Here is a 26858-nt window from a genome sequence, read left to right on the forward strand (position 1 = left end):
ATGTAGACAGTATAGTTTTTGTCTCTTTGCTTGCACTTTTAAAGTTTGTTCCAACTTGGAATCAGAAACCTTCAGTTGAAAACATTTCGGCCAAACCATTTCCATCTCCTTGATGTTAATCGTTTGTTTCAGGAGATTCTGCTTTTCGTTTAGGTTCCATGAGTTTAGAGAACACTGCAAGATTTTCTGCAGGGACTTTCCTGAACCTTTCGTTGTTTAACCGATTCAAATTTTGAATGAGATCAAGATCAATATAAACTCTTCTACTCTTCTTTGCTGTGAAGTACATATCGGTTTTCTGGTATTTAGCGTCCCCTTTGTTGGAAAGTCATTTGTTGTATACCTTTAACATTAAATAAGATGCACCTGGAAAATGTAGCTGATCTTCTGTCATCAATGTAACCAATGTTGTAACATACCAAAGTTTCCTATCTGACAGTACTATGACACTGGCTTTTGTGTCTGATATGAAATTCGTTAAATGCCAATTAACATAAATATCTGCCTGCCAAAATATTTGGTCTGGGTCAATTAATTCCCCAAGATAAACTTTGGGCTTATCTTCTACTAGAAACTGGTCTACCGCATTTATCTCTTCGTGTGGCTAGTTTTTAGTTTTCTGCTTTTCTGTGGTTATGAGTTGCTTTAGCACATTTTCTGAAAATAATGTACATTTTATAACAAAAGCTTTCAATGTTGAAATCTCAGCACTGTTCACACCTGTGAAGTTTCTTTGCTCCATAGCACAGGCATGGGCCTGGTGTCTGTCTTGCCTGCTGCACTATCTTACCTTGCCTGTCTTTTGAGGTTTTGTACCTTCAGAAATTAATACATTCTGTAGATATCCTGTGTCAAGATTTGTCTTCTTCTCTTTGGATTGGTCTGTTTTCCTTCTAGACCGTTGCTTCACTCACCATTTGAATGACTTTCTCTGGAGTTAGGTTTTCTTTGAAAGTTAATGCAAATGACAAAGACTTGCTCGTAATGCCTATAATGGTCCAATCTATTACGAATTTTGACTTTAAGTCACCATAATTGCAATGCTCCACCAGCTTGTAGGGATCATTAATTAGACCATTTATATATTCACCTGTCAGGACCTAGATATTTAATCCCATCCATTTCTCCAACATCATTTCCCTAATAATATGAATTTCTTCAGTTCCTTACTCTCACTAAACCTTATGTTCCCAAACATTTGTGTATGTATTTCATTGGTCAGCCATTTCCCTGATATAAATTCGCCTATTTCTGATTGTAAGGGAACTACATTTAACTTTGTAAATCTTTTTCTCTTCACATTCCTATGGAAACACTTACAGGCAATTTTTAATGTTTCCTGTAAGCTTATCTTTCTGCTCTATTTTCCCTTTCTTAATCAAACTCTTTGTCTGCCTTTGTTGAATTTTAAACTGCTCTCATTACTCAGATCTGTTGGTTTATCTGGGTAATTTGAATGCCTCTTCCTTGGATCTAGCACCAACTTTAATTATCCTTGGAAGCCATATTTGGCTACCATTCCCATTTTACTTTAGCGGCAGTTCACCCATGTACTCTTTGTACGTTTTCCTTTGACTTTGCACCTCGTATCATCGTAGTTTCCTCTATTTAGATTCAGGACCCCAGCTGTAGAGTCAACTATGTCATATTTCTTTGTGATAATGAATTCTATTATGTTGTGATTGCCCATTCTGAAGCGGTCTTGCACAACTAGATTGCCAATTATTTCTTTCTCATTACACATTACCCTGTCTACAATAATCTGTTCTCTAGATGGTCCCTCAATGTATTGATCCAGAAATCACCTGAAAGCTACACAAATGCTTCCTCTGTATTATTGTTACTAATTTGATTTGCTCAATCTGTATGTAGATTAAAGTTACCCATAACTGCTGGTGTTCCTTTGTTACATGTTTCTTGTTACTAATTTCCTATTTAATGCCATTCCCAATATCACACCTACAGTTTGTGGGTCCATTTATAATCCCCACTAATGTTTTTTGTTCCTTGGGTGTTTCTCAGCTCTACACATACAGATTTCACATCATCAGGGCTATTGTTCATATCCTTCCTCACTATTATGCTAATTTCCTCCTCAACCCAGCAATGCAACTCCACCGCCTTTTCCTTCTTATCTCACTGTTTTTTTTTCAGTTCTTCCTAAATATTGAATGCCCATGGATATTCTGCCCAATCCCTAGTCCCACTGTGGTCATGTCTCCACAATCCTGATTCTATCATAACTATTTTCTTCCAGTTGTGTGATTAATTCATTTAGTTTATTGCAAATATTCAACACATTAAGGCACAAAGCCTTAAAATTTCTCCTTTTAACATTGCTTGTCTCATTCCCATCAGTTTTCATTGACTCCCTGTTTGTTCCTGGCCCTTGATTTCTCTGTTCATCAATTTTCCTATTCCTCTTTCTGCCTTTTTTTCTTATCCAGAGTCCCTTTTTCTGACTGCTTGAATAGACTCCCATCCCCAGGCTACTTTAGTTTAAAGCCTCCTCAACCACTGTAGCAAATACTTCCTAAAGATATTAGTTTTGGTCCTGCCTGCCTGTAGCTGGTCCTACCTCCTCTGAACTGGTCCCAATTACCCAGAAATTTGAAACCCCCTCCATCTTGCACCATCTCTCCAGCCATGTATTCATCTGATATATCCTGCTATTTCTCTATTGACTAGCATGTGGTACTGGTATTAATCGTAAAATCATGAGGTCCTACTTTCAACTTACTTCCTAACTCCATATATTCTGCTTTTAGGACCTTGTCCTTTTTTTTAACCTATGTCTGTACATGTACCACCACCACTTCGTCCTCCACCTCCAGAATGTCCTGTAGCCATTCTGAGACATTCTTGACCCAGCACCAGGGAGGCAACATATTATCTTGAAGTCTTGTTTGCAAACACAGAAATGCGTGTCTATTTCCCCTTACAATTGAATCTCCTATAACTATTGCATTTCCAAGTTTTACTCCAATGCTATACAGCAGAGCCAGTCATACAATGAATTTGATTGATGACATAAATGAGGGTAGTGCAGGCATGCTAGCTAAATTTACAAATGACGTAAAAAGATAGTCAGAAAGAATGTTGCAAAGAATTCATAAGGAGCTCCCAGATGGATATAGAACAGTGAGGGGTGAGTTGACTGAAGTTTGTAAGATGTGTATGGTCTTGACAAGATGGATAGGGAAAGGACGCTTCCTCTTGTGAACTGTGAGCACTGTTTCTGTTTCTGATTTCTTTGTCTCTGGATGTCTGATTTCCCCCAACTGAGTTCTCTAACCTTGCCCTACGAGGTACCTGATCATTCCTTTTCCCTTCCTTTGATTCCTTATTCCAGCTCCTCCAAACTAGCAAACTTCCCTATCTAGATTATCATTCTCACTTCCGTTCCTCTTCCAACATCATTGCCATCCCTCTCTACCAGAGGTGCACTTTGTCTTTTAACTGAATTGACCGGTTCTAGATCAGATTGGAGATCAGTTTTGTCAGTTAAGCTGGCTTCCTGATAAAGAATAGTCAAACATAACACATGCTCAGTGAGAAGTTAAAATTCTACAGTGGTGGTGCATGCAATCCCAAATTCTATATATGACATTATTTGAGAAGCCTGACCCTCACCAGTAGTCTAAATGTTCCTGTCTCCCATCTCCTCATCTATAGTTTCTCGAGGTCAGTTTATTTAAAATTCAGACTCTTAAGTCTACGGTATTCATGAGTGCATGAAGAATAATTCTTAGTAATTCATTAGTAAGTTTTACATGAGCAGTTGGGAGAGAGCACATCACAAGTGAGACAAAAACAAAGTATGTCTGTGCTTCTGTGAATTTGAGCTCACTGGGATTTTGGTGCAACGGGAAAGTGGTATTTTTTGTTATTTTGCTTTTGTGTGTGGTTTACAGTTTGTAAGGACTACATTCTATAATTATGAGGACCATGGAATAAAGACTGATGAGTTATTAATATTGCATTGTATTAGTTATCCTCTAAAAAAGTTTAATTTGAAAGGTGTAAATCAAGACAGGAAGCTCTTCATGCTCTATGTGGGAAGTCAGTAAACTTTCCAGTAGCTAGGCCAGCATGTCTGCAGGAAATTTCTCCAGCTGCAACTCTTGGGAGCCTAGGGATTGGAGCCTTAGTGGTAGCTGTAGACAGTCAAGAATATTCACAGAGAGTGTCATGGATACCACATACAGAGAAGTGGTCATACCGCAGGTTAAGACTCCATAGGCAGGAGGAGAAAGGGTGGCCAGCAGGCTGAGTAAGAGGACCAGACAGATATAGCAGGACTCTCCTGTGGCTATTCCCTTACAAAAAGATATACTGTTTTAAATACTGATGAAAGGAGTGGCCATCAAAGATCCATGCAGGACTCCAATCATCAGGTTCTGACAACCAAACAAAGATCCACACTTGCATGTTCTCCAGAATGGGAAAGTGCTAGTCAGGTGATATTGCTCCTGTGAATCTGCTAACTTTGGCCTTGAAGATAGGTAGTGTTTATGCATTTAGAATGTGTTGTTGAAGGAACATTGGTGAGTTGCTATACTACATCTTGTAGCATATGCTACAAACTAGTTTTACTGTGCATTAGTATAAAGGGAGTGAGTGGAAGGCAGGCCATTGACATTAGCTCCATCTGACCTAACCTGGTTTGTCCGCACATCTAATTTCTCCCAAGCAGAGGAAAACGCTTTATCCATGAAGTGGAAACTCTGCATCACAAAACAGCTTGCAAATCCAAAGTCCAGTTACAGAAAAACATTCAACACGCAACCAGACTTCTTAATACATCATCACTGATCACCCTGAGTTCAATTTCATATCCACACATTCCAAAGTCTCCCCAGTCTTGAAAAACTTCATCTGCTTTTCTCAAGTCCAGTTCTGGATGAGAAGAAATTTCTTCCAAATAAACATAGAGAAACTAAATTCATTTTTTACAGTCCATTCCACACACACTATTCCCTAATCAATAACATCATCCTTCTCTTTAACTACTGCCTGGGCCTGAGCCTGAGCCAGTTTTGAACTTGGTGCCATTGGTAATAAAATATGCCCGAAAGTTTTAATCAGGGAGGGGGTGATCTGAGATGACCAAGAAGATGGGAGTTCATTGCCTGCATAGTAGGTAGTTCCTGTCTTCCCTTGATATTTTCACTCCCCAGTGTGCCATTCTTTTCACTTGGACTGTTGTCTTTTCATTTAACTCTTCCACCCCAAAAATCTAAGGGACTCTGAATCATAATTAGTTCTTGATTGGAGGTGTCTGATGACTGACACAGCTTAAGTTTTTACTTTAAAGATGGCCCAGGAAGGGATCCAAGATGGCAGCAATCTGAAAGATCTGCTTTACTGAGCTCTGCATCACAACTCAAGCAAAGTAGTTTGTTAACCATCCCTACTTATGCTATTCTGATAAAATTTGACATTAAAACAATTTTAGAACCTTTACTAATCCTGTTTTTTTGAGCAGAGATCCTTCAGAGACACCAAACACGCCTGTGGCCATGACTGCGACTCCCTCTGCTAATTCGTCAGACCCATTGCTTACCAGGCCTTGGTCGTAGAGTTTGTGAAGCTGCGGCAAATTATCAAGACTTTGATTGAAGTGAACTTCTGCAATAGGCTGGACCTGATTTCAGCCATACTTCAGATACATGAGCAGCAGCTTGAGACCCTTGGAAAGAGAATGGAGGAAGTTGAACAATGGACCGCAGCATCGGGGACCATAATCAATTCCTCAAAGGAATGGATGCAGGTCCTTGAGAAACAGGTCTGGGTCTTAACTGAGCAAGTTGTGATTTCGAAAGTAGAGGGAGGAGGAAGAATGTCCACATCGCTGGACTGCCGGAAGGAGCGGGAGGTGGTCAGCCAGTGAGGTTTTTTTTGAGAGATGGCTTCCACGATTCTTTTGCTTAGGGGCAGAAGCTGGTCGGGTGAAGACCGAGAGAACTCACCAGGTTGTGCACACAGGAGAACTCACCAGGATGTGCACACAGGTCAGGTTCGGACCAGTGTCCTCGCTCAGTCCTAGTGCGATTTCATAGTTACGGGGACAAACAAAACGTTCTGGAAGCCTCCAGAACAGAGAGGAGGGATCCCCACAGGCCCTAATTCATGAGGGCTCTAGGATTATGTTTATCCAGGATTTTTCTGTCGTGGTGATTTGGAAAAGGAAGTCCTTTAATGATACAAGAGAAGACTGAGGGACCAGTGGTGCTTTGTTTTATTTACAATAGTCTTACATGTTCATTTGATTTTTCAGAGAAACTGAAAATCTTTCTGGACACTTCAAAGTAGGCTGGATGGTTTAATGTACATGGACAATAATGTTTTTTGTTTCCTTCTCTTAAAGTAAGCGTTGATGGATGTTTTCTGATATTAATCAGCATTAATGTATAGTTGGGGATGGGTGGAATACTTCTTTGTTAATATTGCTATTTTCTTTCTTTTGCTTGGATCTGGGGTGTGGCTCAAGTTGGAAGGGATGACGAAGGCGGTTGTGGGATGAGTAAGTGCCCTCCGGTAGACAGGGGGTAAATTCCCTCATTGAGTGCCTTTGGTAATTTGTATTTTGTTTTGCTTTTTGGCTTTTTTTGTGTATATAGTTCTTGAAAATTTTGTAAATTTGTTAGTAGTTATAGTAGTTTTAGTTTGTGTAGTTTTTAGGCTCTATGAGTCTTTTTTTGTTGATTCTCAGCAATTTGTAAGTTGGATTATTCCTCTCAGGAGTTCAAATGTTGTTGCAGAATATTATGGCTAATGGTGTGCTTAAATTTAAGTACGCCATTAGCCATATCTGGAGCATTAAGGTGAGCTATTCACCAGTTAAGAGGAAAAGGATACTTTCTAATCTCAATTGCCCTATTGCAGGAGACACAGCTTGATGATAAGGAACATTTGAAATTGCAGCAGGGTGGGTAGGATTGGGTGTACTTTACATCTTTTAATACTAGGAGTAGGGGATTGGCCATACTTGTTATAAAGAATCTCCCATTTAAATTATTAGATCATATTAAAGATGAGCAAAGGTGGTTCGTAATCCTTAAAGCCTTGCTATATGGGGAGAAATATGGTATTTTGAATATTCATTGTCCCCGGCTCATCCTCTTAAATTCCTGGTAGATGCATTTTCTAAACTGAGTACCCTTGTATTGTAGCATATTGTTATGGGGGAGATTTTATGGTTCTCACGGTGGACAGAGTGCCAAAAAGTCCTCCAACACTCTCTTTGCAATCGAAGCAACTAGTGGACTTACGTGTGGAATTGAGTCTGGGTGATGTCTAGAGATGGCTCCACCCTACGGGTAGGGACTTCATATTCTTCTCTAAATTGCACAAGTGCACTAGCATTGATTTCTTCCTAACCCCCACGGCATACTTGGATTCAGTGGTGTCCTGCAAAATTGGGAATCTTACTGTTTCTGACCATGCAGTTCACTTAGTGGTTAAGATAAAGGGCATACAACAGGCTTGCAGCACTGGCGAATGGACCCCTTTATTCTTAAGGACAGTAAGTTCATTGAGTATTTCTCTGAAGAATTTAAAGCTTTCTTAGCTATTAATTCAGAAAAGGCCAGCAACCCGTCTCTTCTTTGGGAAACTGCTAAGGCTTATGCTAAGGGGTTAATTATTCCCTATTTACCAGTTGGAAGTGTAAAGGGCCGCAGATCATCTAACAATGTCAGGAGTTTACTTACTATGATGCAAGCGTGTCAGCAACAATCTGTGCAGAGATTAGTGATCTCCCTAGATGCATGAAGGCATTTGATTGGGTTGAGTGGCCTTATCTTTTTTATACTTTAGAATGGTTTAGCCTTGGTGAAGCCTTTATTGAGTGGGTAAGGGTCATTTACAGCAATCCTCTGGCAGCGATTCTCACCAATGGTGTGAGATCCAGTAATTTTAATATTTGTATTGGCAGTTGGCAAGGCTGTCCCCTCTCACCATTGCTTTTGACATTGGTGATTGAACCACTGGCAGAGGCTATCCGTAGGAATCCCAACATAGTTTGCCCCAGAAGTGGGATCAAATCACATAAGACGACATTATATGCGGATGATGTTCTTAACTTTTTGTCTAACCCTATAATTTCAGTCCCCCACCTGATATAATGCATTAATTCATTTAGTGCCTTTTCATGCTATATGATTAATTTTTCTAAATTGAAGGTAATGCCTATGGGGATTTTAGAAGGATACCCAACACTGAGGGTGAATCACCATTTCCCTTTAAATGGTCACAGGGTTTTTTTCTTTGGGTATTTCTGATACTGCAGACTTTGATCAGTACATTTGTTTGACAGAATTAAGCAAGAACTTTAAAGAGGGGAGGCATTTCCAATATCTTGGTTAGGCCGAGTAGCCCTTGTTAAAATGAATATCCTTCCTTGTTTGTTATATCCTATGCAAATGCTTCCTTTGATCTTTCCTATGCAAATATTCTAGAGACTTAATTCTGGCATAAGGCTGCCCCTTATCAAGGTAGTCAAATTGCAACTGGCCCATAGATTGGGGGTAGTGGACCTCGCAGACATTAAAAGATACCAATTAACCTCCCTTTTATCTTTTGTGAATGACTAAGTCTGTGAGGACCCGTCGTCAATATAGTTAGATATTGAAGCTAGTGCTGGCCAAGCAAGTAAACTGTGAGGTGTGTATTATACTATCTTGCCAACTCTGGTCAGGATATGGACGTTCTTGCAAAATTGTTCTTCAGTACTCTGGGTGAGAACTCACGTTGTCTTCCTCCATGTGGAAAGGAAGATAATTGTAAATGACTTGGTGATAGCAACATACAGGAGTCTGTTAATCCTAACATCATCGCTCCCAGGAGGCTTGAAGGTTTAACCTAATCAGATTATGTATTCTTTTTCAGCAAAGTTCCACGCAGTGCCGCTTTGTGCATACAGAGGACATTTAAGCATTCGTAATTTTATCAAAGTATCAAAGTATAACACATGAATGTAATGCTAGAGAGAAATCAAAGTGGCAAGCAGTTTTCATATTTAAAATAAAACAAAGAACTGTGGATGCTTGAGATCTGAAACAAAAATAGGAATTGCTGGAGAAACTGAGCAAGCCAGGCAGTGTCTGTGGGAAGAAATCAGAGTTAATGTTTTGAGTCTGCCATCTCTTCATCAAAACTGTTCTGATGAAGAAACACCAAACTCAAACATTAACTCTACTTTTATCCCAAAGGTTCTGCTAGACCTATTGAGTTTAGCCAGCAATTTCTATTTTTGTTTCATGTTTTATTGCTCAGCAGCAATGTTCAGTTGGATAATACAATCTGAAGGGGAATCTTAAAAAAAGAGAGAACTTCTCCCTGTGAAAGTTCTTTTAAAAAATGCAACAATGCTGTAATTTGTTAATTTGTTTCCATGTCTAAATGTGGAGTTATTGCTCAAGACCATTATTGCTGTTTTAACAATCTATTTTAAAAAGTCTTCTTAGTATTAACAATTATAAACATATAAATTTTAGTTTGGCAATTATAAAATCAGCTTCTGAATTAATGTTAATTCTGTAGTATTAAAATAAATTTTGAGTCAGATTGTTTTTTGTTTCACTTTTTGTAGGTGATGCTATCCTTGAAAACTACCTACTTGAAGATGAAGCGAAAAGCCATTACTATAGATCTTGATCCTAAGGCTGTGACTTGCGATGAACTGTTTGGTGTCATTAACCCAGCCACGAGGGAATGGAAGGATGGTAATCAATTTCTTACCATGTACCTATAGGATTAAGAATAAAAAGGGAAAATGATATCCTTACAGTGGATGACTTCCAAACATTATCAATTCTTATGCTAAAGCAAATCTATAGAATTATGCCGAGGGTGAATTCATTTTGGGTTTCTACCAGTCTGCTACTTAAATTTTGACCTCACCCTATTTGTTAGGGCCTTAATTATATACTTAAAGCTAATCTCACTAGTCGTATAGTTAGATAATTCATCTTAGTATCTGAGGACTATGGATATCTCCACATGCACTCTTTCTTGGACGTGTGGTTCTGTGTTACAAGCCAGCTATCCAGGCAATTGAGCTAACCAACCAGCATCCAGGCTATTGAATAAAGTTGTCTAATGCAGTGTCTAAGACATTTCTATTTCCAGGATTGTTTAACTCAGATCTCTTCTGATCTCTCTGTTAATGTCAGACCAACATCCTCAGTCACATCAGATGACACTCCGTAAAAGAGGTTTCGGCAAACCTCTGCTCAAGTTCGAATAGCAAGGGACAAGAATTTGTGAGGAAGTTCATGCCATATTCTGAAGATACTTCAAATGAAAGGGATATATTAGTTTCAGTACATTTTGGGAATGCATCTCAATCAATTTTACACTGACTAACAATATTCAGACACAGATCTCATTACTACCTTCATCTAAACATGGAAATTGACACACCTTTGTGACAGGTAGGACTTGAACCCAGAGGTAGAAAAGGGGAAATACTGCTAAAATAGGGGGAATACTGCTAAAGTAGGGGGAAAATTCACTGTTAATTGAAATGATATCTATAGCACAGAGAGAGATAGTATTTGTTGGGAACAATCATCTCAGGACCAGAACATCATTTAAGAAGCTCTTCCGAGCAATGTTCTGAATCCAAACATTTTCAGCGGCTTCATTAATCATTGTCCATCCAACATAAATAAAAAGGTAGGATGGTTTGTTGGTAATTGCACACTGTTCAATTTCATTTAAAACTCCACAGTTGATAAGTAGCCTTTATCTTCTGTGATGTTCCCAGCTGTTATAGAGTCATCGTCATACAGCACAGAAACAGATTCTTTGGTCCAACTTGTCCACACTGGACGGATGTCCAAAACTGATGTGGTCCCATTTGCTTGCATTTGGCCCATTTCCTGCTAAACTTTTCCTATTCATATACTCATCCAGATGCCTTTTAATGCTCTGATTGCTCCCACTGGCAGTTCATTCCATATGTGCACCATCCTTTGCATGAAAAATTTGTTCTTCAGGTTTGTCTACCGAATCAGTATGGGTGGAAGTCAGAAACAGGAAAGGAGCAGTCACCATATTGGGAGTTATCTTTCAACCCGCCAATAGCAATAGAGACATGAAAGAGCAGATTGGGAGGCAGATTTTGGAAAGATGCAGAAGTAACACGTTATTGTCATGGGTGACTTCAACTTCCCTGATATTGATTGGAACCTCTTAGTGCAAATAGCTTGGATAGAGCAGATTTTGTCTGGTATGTCGAGGAAGCATTCCTGATTCAATATGTAAATAGGCCGACTGGAAGGGAGGCCATAATAGATTTGGTGCTTGGCAATGACCGAATAGTGTGGCGGGCTGAGGTAGGTTGCAACGAGACATTGACAGAATGCAGAACTGTGCTGATGAAGTTCACCCTGGAAAAGTGTGAAGTGATTCATTTTGGAAGGTTGAATTTGAATGCAGATTACAGGGTTAAAGACAGGATTCTTGGTAGTGTGGAGGAACAGAGGGATCTTGGGGTCCACGTCCTAGATCCCTCAAAGTTGCCACTCAAGTTGATAGGATTGTTAAGAAAGTGTATGGTGTGTTGCACTTTATTAGCAGGGGGATTGGGTTTCAGAGCTGTGAGGTTTTGCTGCAGCCCTATAAAGCCCTGGTTAGACCACACTTGGAATATTACATTCAGTTCTAATCACCTCATGGGAGGTTTAGAGAAGGTGCAGAGGAAATTTACCAAGATACTTCCTGGACTGGAGGGCATGTCTTATGAAGAAAGGTTGAAGGAGCTAGGGTATTTCTCATTGGAGCAAAGAAGGATGACAGGTGACTTGACAGAGGTGTACAAGATGATGGGAGAAAGTAAGAACTGCAGATCAGAGTCAAAAAGTGCGGCGCTGAAAAAGCACAACAGGTCAGGCAGCATCTAAGGAGCAGGAGAGTCAACGTTTTTGGCAGATGCCAGATGATGACTTCTGTACCAGATGATGAAAGGCATAGATGGAGTGGATAGCCAGAGACTTCTTCCCAGGGTGGAAATGGCTATCACAAGGGGTCATAATTTTAAGGTGATTGGAGGAAGGTTTAGAGGAGATATTAGAGGTAGATTCTTTACACAGAGAGTGGTGGGTGCACTACCAGCAGTGATTGTAGAGTCAGGCACATTAGGGGTATTTAAGCGACTCTTGGATAAGCACATGGATTATAGTAAAACGAGGAGTAAGTAGGTTAGTTTGATCTTAGAGTAGGATAAGAGGTTGACACAACATTGAGGGCCAAAGGGCCCGTACTGTGCTGTACTGTTCTATGTTTTATGAACTATGTTCCTTTTTAAATCTTTCCCCTCTCACATTAAGCCTGTGCTCTCTACTTTTGGATTTCCCCACCCTAGGAAAAAGAGCTTGATCATTCATCTTATTCATGCCCCTCATGATTTTATCAACCTCTATAAGGTCACACCTCAATCTCCAATGCTCTCCCTATAGCTCAAAAGCTCCAGTCCCAGCAACATCCTCTCCCTATAGCTCAAAACCTCCAGTCACAGCAACATCCTTGTAAAACTTCTGCACTCTTTCTAGTTTAAAAACATTTTTCCTTTAGCAGAGTGACCAGAATTGTATGCAGCATTCTAAAAGTGGCCTCACTAATGTCCTGTACAGCTGCAACTTGACGTCCCAACTCCTGTACTCAGTGCATTGACTAATAAAGGCAAGAGTGCCAAATGCCTTCTTCGCTACCTTGTCTACCTGCAACTTCACTTTCAAGGAACTATGCACCTGCACCCCTAGATTTCATTGTTTGACAACACTGTCAGGAACCTACTATTAACTGTGTAAGTCCTGCATTTAATAATACTGCATTTAGTTTAATGGATCATAAGTTCAATTTTTGCAATAAGTTATCTTGATAGTTATTCATTGAACGTATTCACATGTTCATATAAGGTTGTCAATGTTGTTTACCAGAAGAATATACATTTATCACACAAAAGTAAACACAAAACATAGCTCTCTCTATATAGAAAATGTCAGTTTAGAACAATCTTAAAATAAACAATAAATCACAGTTTTTTAAAATTACATTCACTCATGGGATGTGGGCAATTCTGGCTCAGCCAGCATTTATTGCCCATCACTAATTACCTTTGAGAAGGTGATGGTGATCTGCCTTTTTGAATTACTACATTGAATTTGGTGTGTCACAATGCTGTTACAGAGGAAGTTTCATGATTTTGACCCAGTGACACTGAAGGAATGGTAATATTTCCAGTTTTGGACAGTGAGTGGCTTGGAGGTTTGCTTGCAGTTAGTGTTATTCCTATGTATCTGCTGCTCTTGTCCTTTTAGATAATAATAGCAGAAGGCTTGGAAGATGAGGTCTAAGAAGCCTTGGTGAATTTCTGCAGTGCATCTTGTAGATGGTGCACACTACCGCTACTGAGCAGTAGTGATGGAGGGCTGAATATTTGTGAATGTTATACCAATTAAGCAGTTTGCTTTCAACACCAAAAACAGATAATGCTGGAAAAGCTCAGCAGGTCTAGCAGCATCTGAAAGAAATCAGCGTTAATGTCTATGCTTTGTTTCTTCCATGTAGAGGAGACCAGAATGTGAGCAACAAATGCAGTAGACTAGATTCTGTGAAGTACAGGTAAAACGTTGCTTCCTCTGGAAAGTGTACTTGGGCCCTTGGATACTGAGGACTGAGGAAGTAAACAAAATATGTTTTGGGTTCAAGTGACCCTTTCTTAGAACTGACGGTAGCTAGGAAAGTGTCAGTTTATATGCAGAAGACAGGGTTTTGGGAGGCTGGGGGTTGGTGTGGGGGGGGGGGGGGGGTGGATGTGGGGGGGAGGTGAGGGGGGGGGGGCAGCGGTGGTGGTGGTAAGGAGTAAATGATAGGTGGGAATAGAGCCCAAAGAGAGAGTAGAGCAGTTGGACAGACGGAGGAGTGGATAACAATCTGGCTAGAAGGGTGAATAGCTATTAATAGGGCATGTTAGTGGCTAACATGAAACAGCGATGTTGGCCAGGGAACAGAGTGGTGTTTTGGAGTGGCAGGCAACTGGAAGCTCTTTTTTACAGACAGAACACAGGTGTTCTGTGAAGCAGTGACCCAGTCTTTGCTTTGTTTCCTCAATGTAGGGGAGACCAGAGTGTGAGCAGCAAGTGCAGTAGAGTCATAGAGATGTACAGCATAAAAACAGACCCTTCGGTCCAACCTGTCCATGCCGACCAGATATCCCAACCCAATCTAGTACCACCTGCCAGCACCCAGCCCATATCCCTACAAACCCTTCCTATTCATATACCTATCCAAATGCCTCTTAAATGTTGTAGTTGTACCAGCTTCCACCATATCCTCTGGTACCACCCTCTGCGTGAAAATGTTGCCCCTTAGGTCTCTTTTATATCTTTCCCCTCTCACCCTAAACCTATGCTCTTTAGTTCTGGACTCCCTGTTCCCAGGGAAAAGACTTTGTCTATTTATCCTATCCATGCCCCTCATAATTTTGTAAACCTCTGTAAGGTCACCTCTCAGCCTCCAACACTCCAGGGAAAATAACCTAAGGTTATTCAACCTCTCCCTAGAGATCAAATCCTCCAACCCTGGCAACATCCTTGTAAATCTTTTCTGAACCCTTTCAAGTTTCACAACGTCTTTCCGATAGGAAGGAGACCAGAATTGCACTCAATATTCCAACAGTGGCCTAACCAATGTCCTGTCCATCCACAACATGACCTCCCAACTCCTGTACTCAATGCTCTGACCAATAAAGGAAAGCATACCAAAGCTTCACTATCCTATCTACCTGCGACTCCACTTTCAAGGAGCTATGAACCTGTACTCCAGAGTCTCTTTGTTCAGCAACACTCCCTAGGATCTTACCATTAAGTGTATAAATGTTGAAAAGTGTGGTGCTGGAAAAGCGCAGCAGGCCGGTCAGCATCCGAGGAGCAGGAGAATTGACGTTTCAGGCATAAACCCTTCTTCAGGAATGAGGCTAGTGTGCCAAGCGAGCTAAGATAAAAGGTAGGGGGGGGAGGAATTTAGGGGAGGGACACTGGGAATGCGATAGGTGGAAGGAGGTGAGGGTGAGGGTGATAGGCGGAGAGGGGGTGGGGGCAGAGAAGTCGGGAAGAAGATTGTAGGTCAAGAGGGCGGTGCTGAATCCGGGGGTTGGGACTGAGATAAGGTGGGGGGAGGGGAAATGAGGAAGCTGGCGAAATCTACAATCATCCCGTGTGGTTGGAGGGTTCCTAGGCGGAAGATGAGGCGCTCTTCCTCCAGGCGTCGTGTGGCCAGGGTCTGGCGATGGAGGAGACCAAGGACCTGCATGTCCTTGGCAGAGTGAGAGGGGGAGTTAAAGTGTTCAGCCATGGGGCGGTTGAGTTGATTGGTGCGGGTGTCCCAGAGGTGTTCCCTGAAACGTTCTGCAATTAGGCGGTCTGTCTCCCCAATGTAGAGGAGACCACATCGGGTGCAGCGGATACAGTAAATGATGTGTGTGGAGGTGCAGGTGAATTTGCGATGGATATGGAAGGATCCCTTGGGGCCTTGGAGGGAGGTGAGGTGGGAGGTGTGGGCGCAAGTTTTGCACTTCTTGCGGTTGCAGGGGAAGGTGTTGGGAGTGGAGGTTGGGTTAGTGGGGGGTGTGGTCCTGACGAGGGAGTGCCGGAGGGAGTGGTCTCTCCGGACCGCTGATTGGGGTGGGGAGGGAAACATATCCCTGGTGGTGGGGTCTGTTTGGAGGTGGTGGAAATGACGGAGGATGATATGATGTATCCGGAGGTTGGTGGAGTGGAAGGTGAGGACCAGTGAGGTTCTGTCCTGGTGGCGATTGGAGGGGCAGGGTTCAAGGGCGGAGGTGCGGGAAGTGGAGGAGATGCGGTGGAGAGCATCGTCAATCACGTCGGTGGGGAAATTGCAGTCTTTGAAGAAGGAGGCCATTTGAGCTGTTCGGTCGTGGAGTTGGTCCTCCTGGGAGCAGATACGGCAGAGGCAAAGGAATTGGGAATATGGGATGGCATTTTTACAGAGGGCAGTGTGGGAGGAGGTGTAATCTAGGTAGCTGTGGGAGTTGGTCGGTTTGTAGTAAATGTCTGTGTTGAGTTGGTTGCCCGAGATAGAAATGGAGAGGTCTAGGAAGGGGACGGAGGAGTCTGAGATGGTCCAGGTAAATTTGAGGTCGGGGTGGAAAGTGTTAGTAAAGTGGATGAGCTGTTCAACCTCCTCATAGGAGCACAAGGTAGCGCCAATACAATCATCGATGTAGCGGAGGGAAAGGTGGGGGTGGTGCCAGTGTAGCTGCAGAAGATGGACTGTTCCACATATCTGACGAAGAGTCAAGCATAACTGGGGCCCATGTGGGTGCCCATGGCTACTCCTTTGGTTTTGAGGAAGTGGGAAGATTGGAAGGAGAAGTTTTTAAGAGTGAGGATCAGTTCAGTCAGTCGAAGGAGGGTGTCAGTGGAAGGGTACTGATTGGGTCGGCAGGAGAGGAAGAAGCGGAGGGCTTGGAGGCCTTCGTGATGGCAGATGGAAGTGTATAGGGACTGGATGTTCATGGTGAAGATAAGGCATGGGGGCCAGGGAAGCGAAAATCATGGAGGAGGTGGAGGGCGTGGGTGGTGTCCCAAACGTAGGTGGGGAGTTCTTGGACTAAGGGGGACAGGACAGTGTCGAGATATGCAGAGATGAGTTCGTTGGGGCAGGAGCAGGCTGAGACAATGGGTTGGCCGGGCAGTCGGGTTTGTGGATTTTGGGCAGGAGGTAGAAATGGGTGGTGCAGGGTGGTGGGACTAGGAGGTTGGAGGCAATGGATGGGAGATCCCCTGAGGTGATGACGTTATGGATGGTCTGGGAGATTAGGTGTATAAGTCCTGCTAGGATTTGCTTTCCCAAAATGCAGCACCTCGCATTTATCTGAATTAAACTCCATCTGCCACTCCATCTGCCACCATTGGCCCATCTGGTCCAGATCCTGTTGTAATCTGAGGTAACCCTCTTCACTGTCCACTACATCTCCAATTTTGGTGTCATCTGCAAACTTACTAACTGTATCTCTTATGCTTGCATCCAAATCATTTATGTAAAATGACAAAAAATAGAGGACCCAGCACCGATCCTTATGGCACTCCACTGGTCACAGACCTCCAGTCTGAAAAACAACCCTCCACCACTACCTTCTGTCTTCTACCTTTTAGCCAGTTCTATATCCAAATGGCTAGTTATCCATGAGATCTAACCTTGATAATCAGTCTCCCATGGGGAACCTTGTCGAACGCCTTACTGAAGTCCATATAGATAACATTTACTGCTCTGCCCTCATCAATCTTCTTTGTTACTTCTTCAAAAAACTCAATCAAGTTTGTGAGACATGATGCAGGTAAAATGCTGCTTCCTCTAGAAAGTGTGTTTGGGCCCTTGGATACTGAGGATTGAAGAAGTAAACAAAAGATGTTACACCTTCTGTGGCTGCAGGGGAAGGTGCCGTGCTGTGGTGGGGAGGTGTTGGGAGTGAGGGAAGAGTTGACCAGGGTGTCCTTGTGGAAAGCTGACAAGGGAGGGGAAGGGAATATGTGTCTGGTGGTAACATCACATTGAAGATGGCAGAAATGATGGCTAATGGTCCAAACAGGTTGCTTTGTCCTGTATCATGTCAGGCTTATTGAGTGTTGTTGGAGATGCATTCATCCAGGCAAGTGGCAAGATTCTATCAAACTCCTGACCTGTGCCTTGTAGGTGAATAGGTTTTGGAGAGTTAGGAAGTGAGTTATTTGCTACAAGATTCCTAGACTCTGACCTGCTCTTGTAGTCATAGTACTTGTATGACTTCTGATAATTTCTGATAAATGGTAACACCCAGAATGTTGACAGTCAGAGCGTCAATAATGATGAAACCATTGAATGCCAAGGGGAAAAGTTAGATTATTTCTGGTTGGAGATGGTCACCGCCTGGCATTTGTGTGGTGTACATGTTATTTGCTACTTTTTAGCTCAAACCTGGAAATTGTCCAGGTTATGCTGCATTTGGACATCACAAACTAAAATCCTTCTGCTCAGGTGAATCTGTTCTCCAGAACTGAAACCTATTACTGGCTGTTGTTTTGTTTTCTCTGTCTATCATAAAAGTTCAGTTTTGTATCACTTTATCAATTAGTGCAATTGGTGTAACACTCAGTACTGAATTGAAAACACATGCTTTTCTCAAAATTAGTTCACTGTTCCGAATGAGTTTCTAATCTATTTAAAGAAGAATATTGTAAACGTCATCTGTAAAATGTATTGCATCAGCTCATCAAGCTTCTTCAACAGCATCTTCAAAACCCACAACCCTGAAAACATAGAGGAACAAGGGCAAAGATTGCAAGGGAACTTAGAGATTTATCTGTGTGTCACACATTATCCTGTCTTGGAAATGTACCACCATTATTTCACCACCAATACATCAATAACCTGGAATTTCCTATATAACAGAATAGTAAGAACATCTATGGGAAATGCAGCAAATTAAGAAGGTGTTTGACCATTATTTCTCAATGCTAATTAAAGATGACCAATGAATGTTGGCCAAGTCCTGATGCACATATTCCATGAACCTATAAATTTCACAACCACCCCTTATTATCCAACTGCTTTTCTGCCATCAAGTTATAGATATTCCGTGACTTTCTCTAATTGTATGCTGTAGACCCCAAAGTTACCTGATTCCCCTTTTGCAAGACGTGTTAAGACACTACCTTTCTACTTCCTAACTTCATTTTCATTTCCAGCTGCTTGGTCAAATTGAATCAGATCATTTTCATCTTCATTATTTTTTGATCCAAACCTGAGCTTCGAAGCATATTATATTCATCATGCATAGACTATTTGCTTCCTTCCCTGGAGCATGTGGTTAGCACTGCTGGCCCGCCTTGGGCAAGTGGCAGCAGTTGAAGGTATGTAGATTAGGTAGATTGCCCATGCTGCATTGTCCCTTAGTGTACACGTTAGGTGGATTAGCCATGCTAAATGCATGGATGCAGTAATGGGGTGGAGTGGTGGGATACTTTCCGGAGGGTTGGTGCAGAGTTGATGGGCTGAACAGCCTACTTCCTCACTCTGGTGATTCTAAATATTAACCTTGCATTTGTGACCTCAAGTCTCAAGTTCTTCAATATCCTCTTTGCTAATATTTGGAAATCTTTCCAACACAAACTTCAAATCTTCCAAATATCTGTTGCTCATATCTATCATTGCAATGAAGATGTACTTGATCATGAGTCCTGTCTTCACAAACATCCATTCATTCCTGAAACAACTGAATTCAGTAAGCTTGCCTTTGCATGTAAATCCATCCATAGTTTCCCACCCTATCTCTAGAAACTGTCTCAGCTGTATGCACTTGCTGATTCACTTGGAGTTCTGGGCATCACTGTGCTTACTTGAACACAGAACCTTCAGTATCCAGCCCTAAATTTTGAAACCATCCCCCTTTTGCTACTTTACATCCTATCTTTGAAAGTCTATCAAGTGTTTCAATTTCAACTAAACATTTGATAAACTTTTATCTTTTCTCTCTCCTACTTAAGTTCGGATCCCAAACGTAAAACATCTGCAGATGTTTTGAAAAAAAAAATTGAAAGGTGCTTTTTAAATGTAAGAACTTTATTCAAAGTGAACATATTGCATGAATATCAATGAGAAAAATATTTTACAGCAGCTAGGTCAACTTAGCTACAGTCACTACCTTTCTTTACATTTCAGACTTTTTTGTATATCCAGTATTGTACTTGAATACAAATACAAGTTCAAAATCAAGGAAGAAGAAAGTTTATATTTAATCTTTACTTTGTTAATACAACTTAGGACTTTTCTCAACTATCATGCGTGATCTAGCCAATATTTCACATGATGGACCAAAATGGATTGTGCTTGATGGTGATATAGATCCTATGTGGATCGAGTCTCTTAATACTGTAATGGATGACAACAAGGTTAGTAGACGTTTCTGTTAAAACTAGCTGAACTTGCTTAAGAAAAGCAAACATGAGTTGAGATTAGATTTTTTTCACAGAGTTTTTAAAAGAAGATAGTTGAATTTACTATATAATTGTGCCATCACTTTTTTAGAGCAATGTAAACCTGACTTCTCCCTGGACTCTTGTATCTTCTTTGTTGTCAGAAACTGTATCTACTTTTCCCTTAAAAAGTACAATGGTCTTTGCCAAAGCTATTTTTTATCAGATGCCCAGTTTGATAGATTGGATAGCCAGTTGCAACTTAGTATCAGCAAACACGAGCAAGACAATGCCAATAGGAAGAAAAACTTTGAATGAATATTGATAAAAAGGTCTGGATGAACGCAAAAAGATCTTGTGATTCAAATACATGATTTCAGTGTGTTGAACCAGTTCCCAAAATTGCAGGCCCAACTTCCAACTATATCAACAGAAATAAACTAATTAAGAAAAGCACTCTTGGCTTCGCTCCAACAATGGATATTGGGCTCTGCTCTAGAGTCGCAAAGGGAAGTACCAGCTTTGTCCCCAACACTCCCATGCCTTGATATCTCTCACAACAAAACCTGGAGGGGTGGGGCTCAAGGGCGGAGGAGTGGGAAGTGGAAGAGATGCCCAAAATGTCGATTCTCCTGTTCCTTGGATGCTGCCTGACCTGCTGCGCTTTTCCAGCAACACATTTTCAGCTCTATCTCTCATTTTCCTCCACATGCCCCATAGTCACTCTTTATACCTTTCACATGAAGTATAACAAATATAACCTCATAAAACTTTCAAACAAAGCTAGTACTTCCCTTTGCGACTCTAGAGCAGAGCCCAATATCCATTGTTGGAGCGAAGCCAAGAATGCTTTTCTTAATTAGTTTATTTCTATTGATATAGTTGGAAGTTGGGCCTGCAATTTTGGGAACTGGTTCAACACACTGGAGTCATGTATTTGAATCACAAGATCTTTTTGCATTCATCCAGGCCTTTTTATCAATATCCATTCAATGTTTTTCTTCTTATTGGCATTGTCTTGCTCTTGTTTGCTGATACTAAAGTTGCAATTGGCTATCCAATCTATCAAACTGGGCATCTGATTTTTTTTTGTATAGTCCAGTTCCTAGATTTCCAAACTCTACTTAAGTACCATTAGGAAATTTACCAAACATGCATGTTAATGCCAAGATTGTTTGCTGCTTATCCTTGTGTACACTTTCTCCCTTTTGGGGATTAATGGGGAAAGTGCTGGAAGGATCTGCAGGTTGATTATCATCCTGTTGAACCATGTTAGAACACTCCCTCTGTAATGATTATACAGTAATGGGATCAGCCAGCTGGACCTTGATGAATAAGAATTCTCTGATTGGGGCTGTTAATCTTGTCCAATCAGGGATCCTAGCTGATGGAAAACAAGAAGAGTGACAGGGATTCTGACACTCTGGGTGCTGGCTCTGAAGAAGCTGTGCCAGAGTCACGAATTCTCCGTGTGTAAATAAAAGGTGACTTGGTGATGTGGAGCTATTTTGGTGGCAATAGAGTTAAGCACATTTCTGATGAAACTCGCTATTTATTTAAACACGACAGTTGAAACAAGAACAGAAGAAAGTAGAATTTAGATTAACTTAACTATTGGAAAACTTAATTGACCCAATACAATAGCTACTACTAATCAACTGTTCCAATACAGTAACATTCCATAAACACACCCCTTGGCAAAAAGGTAAATTCAAACACAGATTCTTATAGCAGGAGAGAAGAGCATCCAAAGAGAGATTTCAGAGGAAAGTCAGAGGAATTCTTTACTGAAGCTTGCAATTCCTGTGGATTCTCATAACTATGACGGATACAGCTAAAACAAACTAGAAAAATCCTGAACTGGAGAAATGGCCATTCCCTTTCCATTGTTAAACTAGACTCTTTGGCATCTCTGCTTTTATGACCTCTCTTCAAAGAAAACCCAGGACAAAATAACCTTTTTAAAATGACAGCATCATCACACCAGTATGTGGAGGAATGTGTTATTTTACCCAGCAAACAACATTGGGACAGATGAAAAGTAAAGAGTAATTCTTCTGACAGCCTGTTGATCCACTGTTATTAGGAACCTAAATTTCCCAAGAATTGATGAACTTAGTTAAGGAATATTATAATCCCAAGTCTCCTTAAATTCTGAGATGCTATCAGTTTTATTTGGCAATTCGAGAATCAGAGGAATTCTTTTTGGAATTTTTGACTGGGTTAAGTTGACTGGCAGAGGCAACTTACTTTGGTTTAACCTTTAATGAGATGCTGAGAGACTGTTTGTTTGGTTTTAATGATGTAACCATGCAAAAGCATCTACTAGCTAAAGCCCCACTGGACTTGAAAAACGGTTTGTCATTGGAAAGTGCAGCAAATGGAACATGTGAGTTGCAGGGTACTCCGATGGAAGTGAACATCTTCGCCAATATGACTGAGGTTGGGGAACACCACTTAAGTAACGGCAATTACATAACCTCACTTAGGACATATCTGATCGGAGGGCTCCAAGCACTCACGACAAAACCCAAAACTAAAGCCTAACCTCGGCTAAGCATTTAAAATTTGCTTCAGGGTCCAGGCCAGCAAGCTATTATATGTATTGCCAGTAAGCGGATTAGAGACAACAAAAGGGTCCTACTAAATGTAAATTTTGTAAGAGAACTTATAGGCCGGTATCCAGGAGAATGCACACCCTGGAAAGTCCACCTACATTTGGCAACATCCAAATTAGAACCAATCAAAATAAACATCTGGTTAAATGTGGTCATCTCATTCTAATGGAGGTTGATACCAGCATAGATACGGGTTACTGCATGACCAGCTTTTACCAAAATTCACTGTGGACTCCAACCCCTAAATTTGTGCAAGACCTTGGCTAGGCTGAGAACCTATACCAGGGAACCTTTATAAGTTAAGGGTACAATTTTGGTTCTGATTGCTTATGAAAAGCTGTTGGTTCAGTTATCACTGATTGTAATAAAAAACTCGGGCCCATGCTTGACTGGACCATATTGGTTGAGAGATTCAGCTAGATTGGCTCAACATTTTTCAATTAGTAAAAAGCTGCCTGAGTGAAGTAATGAAATACCTAATGAAATCCCCAAAAGTCTTTCAGGAAGGTCTCGCGACCATCAAAGAGGCCAAGGCCACCTTGCATATTGTTCAGGAAGCAATTCCATGATTCTGCAAGGCCAGCCCACTGCCAGAAAGGCAGGAGCAGATGTCAGAAGGCTGGAAAGTGAAGGATTCATCAAACGAGTCCAGCATTGGGTGTACCAATTTTGAAGCCTGATGGTTGTTGAACCTTTGTGGGGATTTTAAACAAACAATGATCTACTTTTTGCAGCTGGATGAGTATCTACCCCTCGATCACAGAATTTAAATGGAAAAGTTGGTGGGAGGCGCTGTCCTTCGTAAAGTTGGACATGAGCCACACTCACTTGCAATTGCATTAGACGAGGATTCCCAGAAGTGTGCGTGTTTTTCAATACACGGACTCCCGTAAGTGTTGGTCACAGATATTTAGAAAAAGGCTGCCTGAGTGAAGTGCTAATGAAATACCCAAAAGGCGTTCAGGAAGGTCTAGTGACTATCAAAGAGACCAAGGCCACCTTGCATGCTGTCATCGTGTACCAGGCCATTGTTTACTAGTAGGGAATTTGGGTATTTCGTAAAATCAAACGGGATTCAACATAAGAACAGATTCATATGATCTGTCATATAATGGCCTGGCACAAATAGTAGTCCAAACTTTGAAGGAAGCTTGAGGAAAAAGCTTATAGCCATGCTAGATACAAGCTGTAATGGTTCGTATTTGGTTATAGGACCATCCACAGGGATAACATTGGCAGGGTTGCTAATGGGTAGAAAACCCTGTACCAGGTTAATCCTGATCTTCACAAACTTGGTGGTGTGGAGGGGAGGTATGAAATGGTGTCAGGAACACCACTAGCAGACCCAAGACCTTCCATGTGAGAGGGACAGTTTACTACAGGGGATGAAGTTGGTTTAAGAACCACAGATATGGCACTGCCTGGGTAAGAGGCATGATCGACAGGAGGTTAGGGCCAGTGCCACATAAAGTTCAAGTTTGTGTAACGGTCATGAATAAGTATGTGAATCAAAGCTGTGAACTTGCAAATGGTACATGAGCAAAACATGCCCTGCTCCTTGGAACAGTCAGAAAGGCTGTTGGAACCTGTGGATTCACCGTCTCCATCAAGTGTTGACTTCTGAATCCAAGATGGACATAATGGATGTAGCTGCAATGATGCCTTTGCCAGTGGAAGAAGAGTGAACTTTTACTGGGGTTTGCCTGGTGCAAGAGGCAAGCTCTTGCATACATATCATCATATCAGATGCAGAACTGGAGGAACCTGATCAAGTGTTATAATGCCCCAGGAGACTCTTCAAGAATAAGGACTGGCCTAAGTCTGAGGATTCAGAGGAGGAGGAATGTAATGATTGTAACAGGGTCAGCCAGATGGACCTTCATAGAATGAGTTCCCTGGTTGTGCTATTAAACCAGGGCTGGTTCAATCAGTCGACCCTGACTCACAGATTAAAAAAGAAGTGTCAGAGACGTCGATCCAAAGCTGTGTCAGAGTTGAGACTTTCTGTTGTGAACGAAGGTTGATTTGGTAAGGGAATCCCAACCTTTATGGAGCTATTTCACCTTCAAGTCAACAACTCCTGGGCAGGAGTTTCGAACTTGAAAGTCTAGGTCAGATGCAGGGAAACTACTAACTGAGCCTCACAGTCTGCTTATATGTCTAAGTCTAATGATCTGTAAACAGACATAAACAGGTTAATCATTACTAACTTTAAATGAATACTTTTCCTTACTCTTTTCTGATTTGAGCAACATCTTTTAGCTATGATTCTTTGTTACTTATAAGTCAGTCATATTTTATCTACCAACTCTTCTGTGATACACCTTATTAAATACTTTCTGCATACCAATATATGTTATACCTAATAAAATCCAATTATTGGTTCAAGGAATCACTTCTCTGAAATAAAAACATTTGATTGTTGAAATATAAGAACTCAAGAAATGCAATCTAACCATCCTTCATTACAACGTGCCATCTCAAAGGGCTGAAATTTAATTCATTTGTACAGCAGTAATATCCCAGCCAGACAATGAAGAATACTAGCAGTAATAGCTGAGGAGGCAAATTTGCTAAAACCTGTTCTTGGGCTCCAAGATGCGGAGTGAAGTCTGCTCACTCACTAGTCCATTAAAGATAGACAGCAGGCAAATTTTATACTATCTGTTCCTCTAAATTATTTCTGTAATTAGTCCTGCATGTTCACAATGGGGACACTGAAATAACTCCAAGGAGACTGGTATCCTATCACCAAGTCACCCTTTATTTACCCATGCACAGTACATGGTCTCTGACCAGTTAGCTCAAAGCCAGTCCCCAGAGTGAGTAAAATCTCTGAGAGTCTTATTTATATGTCAGCCAGAGCTCCCGCAATGTCTCAGGTTAACAAACCCCATCAGGGATCTCATACTCAACGAAATCCACCGAGCCCTCATTCTAATCACAACAGCCACCAGTGTGTGTGGCGAAATGCTATTTCTTAAAGAATTTGCCTCTCTTAACTCTACAGATTGTGCAAATTATCTGTAGAATAGCTCGATAGAAACAAAGGCACAGTGAGTGGAGCAATAGGAGAAGTTTTTTTTTGATCTGGCATTGGAAGCAGTAATTGAGGCAGAAAGGAATAGAGATACGTTATGAACTATTTTATGGAGCTTGGAGTAGCAACGTACCACGACACAATTATGTAGGAATCAAAATTTTGATCTCCTGAAAAATGATTGAAATGCTGAGAGTAAATCAATTACATGTTTATGGTGTGTCAGGCACTTAACTGCCCTCTGGAATTGTAGTATATTTGTATGGCCATCATTACACTTTAGTCTTAAAACTTTTTATGATTACATCCTACCATCAAAATAAAGTCAGCTGCACATGGGAAGCTCATAAGTTTCTGGTCACATTCTTTTAAAGCTGTGAGCTCTATTCATCTTTGTGCACTTGTGTGAAGTCCAGTGTCTGACAGGTTGAGTTTTGGTTGTTGATGCTGAAAAAAAATTGAAAAGAAGGTATCTGCCCATTATGTGGTTAACAATTCTACAGATTCACTACCCTTGGAGTGAAGAAATTTATCTTTATTTCAATCCTAAATGGTTTACCCAGTATTCTGAATAGTGTTTCTAAGCTGTGTGCCCATGCTCCTAGGGTCCTCTGAAGGTTCTACTTGCCATGGAAAAGTACAGATGGGTTTACCAGACAGGTTCCGGGGTATCAGATTGTCATGAGGAGTGATTTCATCAATAGAACCTGTATTTTCAGGAATTTAGAAGAACATGCTGGAAACATAAAGATTCCCCCACCTGCCAGAGACTGGCAGGATCTAGAAAAGGGTTCATGGTCTTAAGATCAATACTCCCTCAAATATTCTTTTTCAGTGCAGTTTCAGAGATTCATGTGCAACAATGATTTACAAAACTGGAAGTTAGTGCATTGGCATGCCAACCAACATGTACAGAACCTTGCAGGTACCTCAAAACATGGCCATCCAGCTTATACGGAACATTGCCCAGATTACAGGATACATAAGATGAGAAATTTCTTCAATCAGAGGGCGGTGAATTTGTGGAATCCTTTGCCAGAAAATTCTGTGGCGGGAAAGTTACTGCATATAATAAACAAAGATTCAATGAGTATGCAAAACTGGGAATATGAAATTAAGTAGAGGAACCTCCAATATCATATTGAATGGTGGGCAGACTTGATGGGCTCCTACTTCTCTTGTCTACTTCTTGAGCAGAGCAGTACTTATCTCATT

The 26858-nt window shown here is 41.2% G+C and overlaps 1 protein-coding gene across 1 annotated transcript in view; it reads left to right on the forward strand.

The window, feature by feature from the left end:
* LOC140464058 (dynein axonemal heavy chain 17-like) overlaps positions 1-26858 on the forward strand; it is a 408886-nt gene that overhangs the window by 210513 nt on the left and 171515 nt on the right. Inside the window, exons 34-35 of the mRNA XM_072558720.1 lie at positions 9596-9728; positions 19834-19961. Of these exons, the coding sequence (XP_072414821.1) occupies positions 9596-9728; positions 19834-19961 (261 nt within the window). The remainder of the gene's footprint in view (positions 1-9595; positions 9729-19833; positions 19962-26858) is intronic.

The sequence above is a fragment of the Chiloscyllium punctatum genome, chromosome 39 (assembly GCF_047496795.1).
Source record: "Chiloscyllium punctatum isolate Juve2018m chromosome 39, sChiPun1.3, whole genome shotgun sequence".
NCBI lineage: Eukaryota > Metazoa > Chordata > Chondrichthyes > Orectolobiformes > Hemiscylliidae > Chiloscyllium > Chiloscyllium punctatum.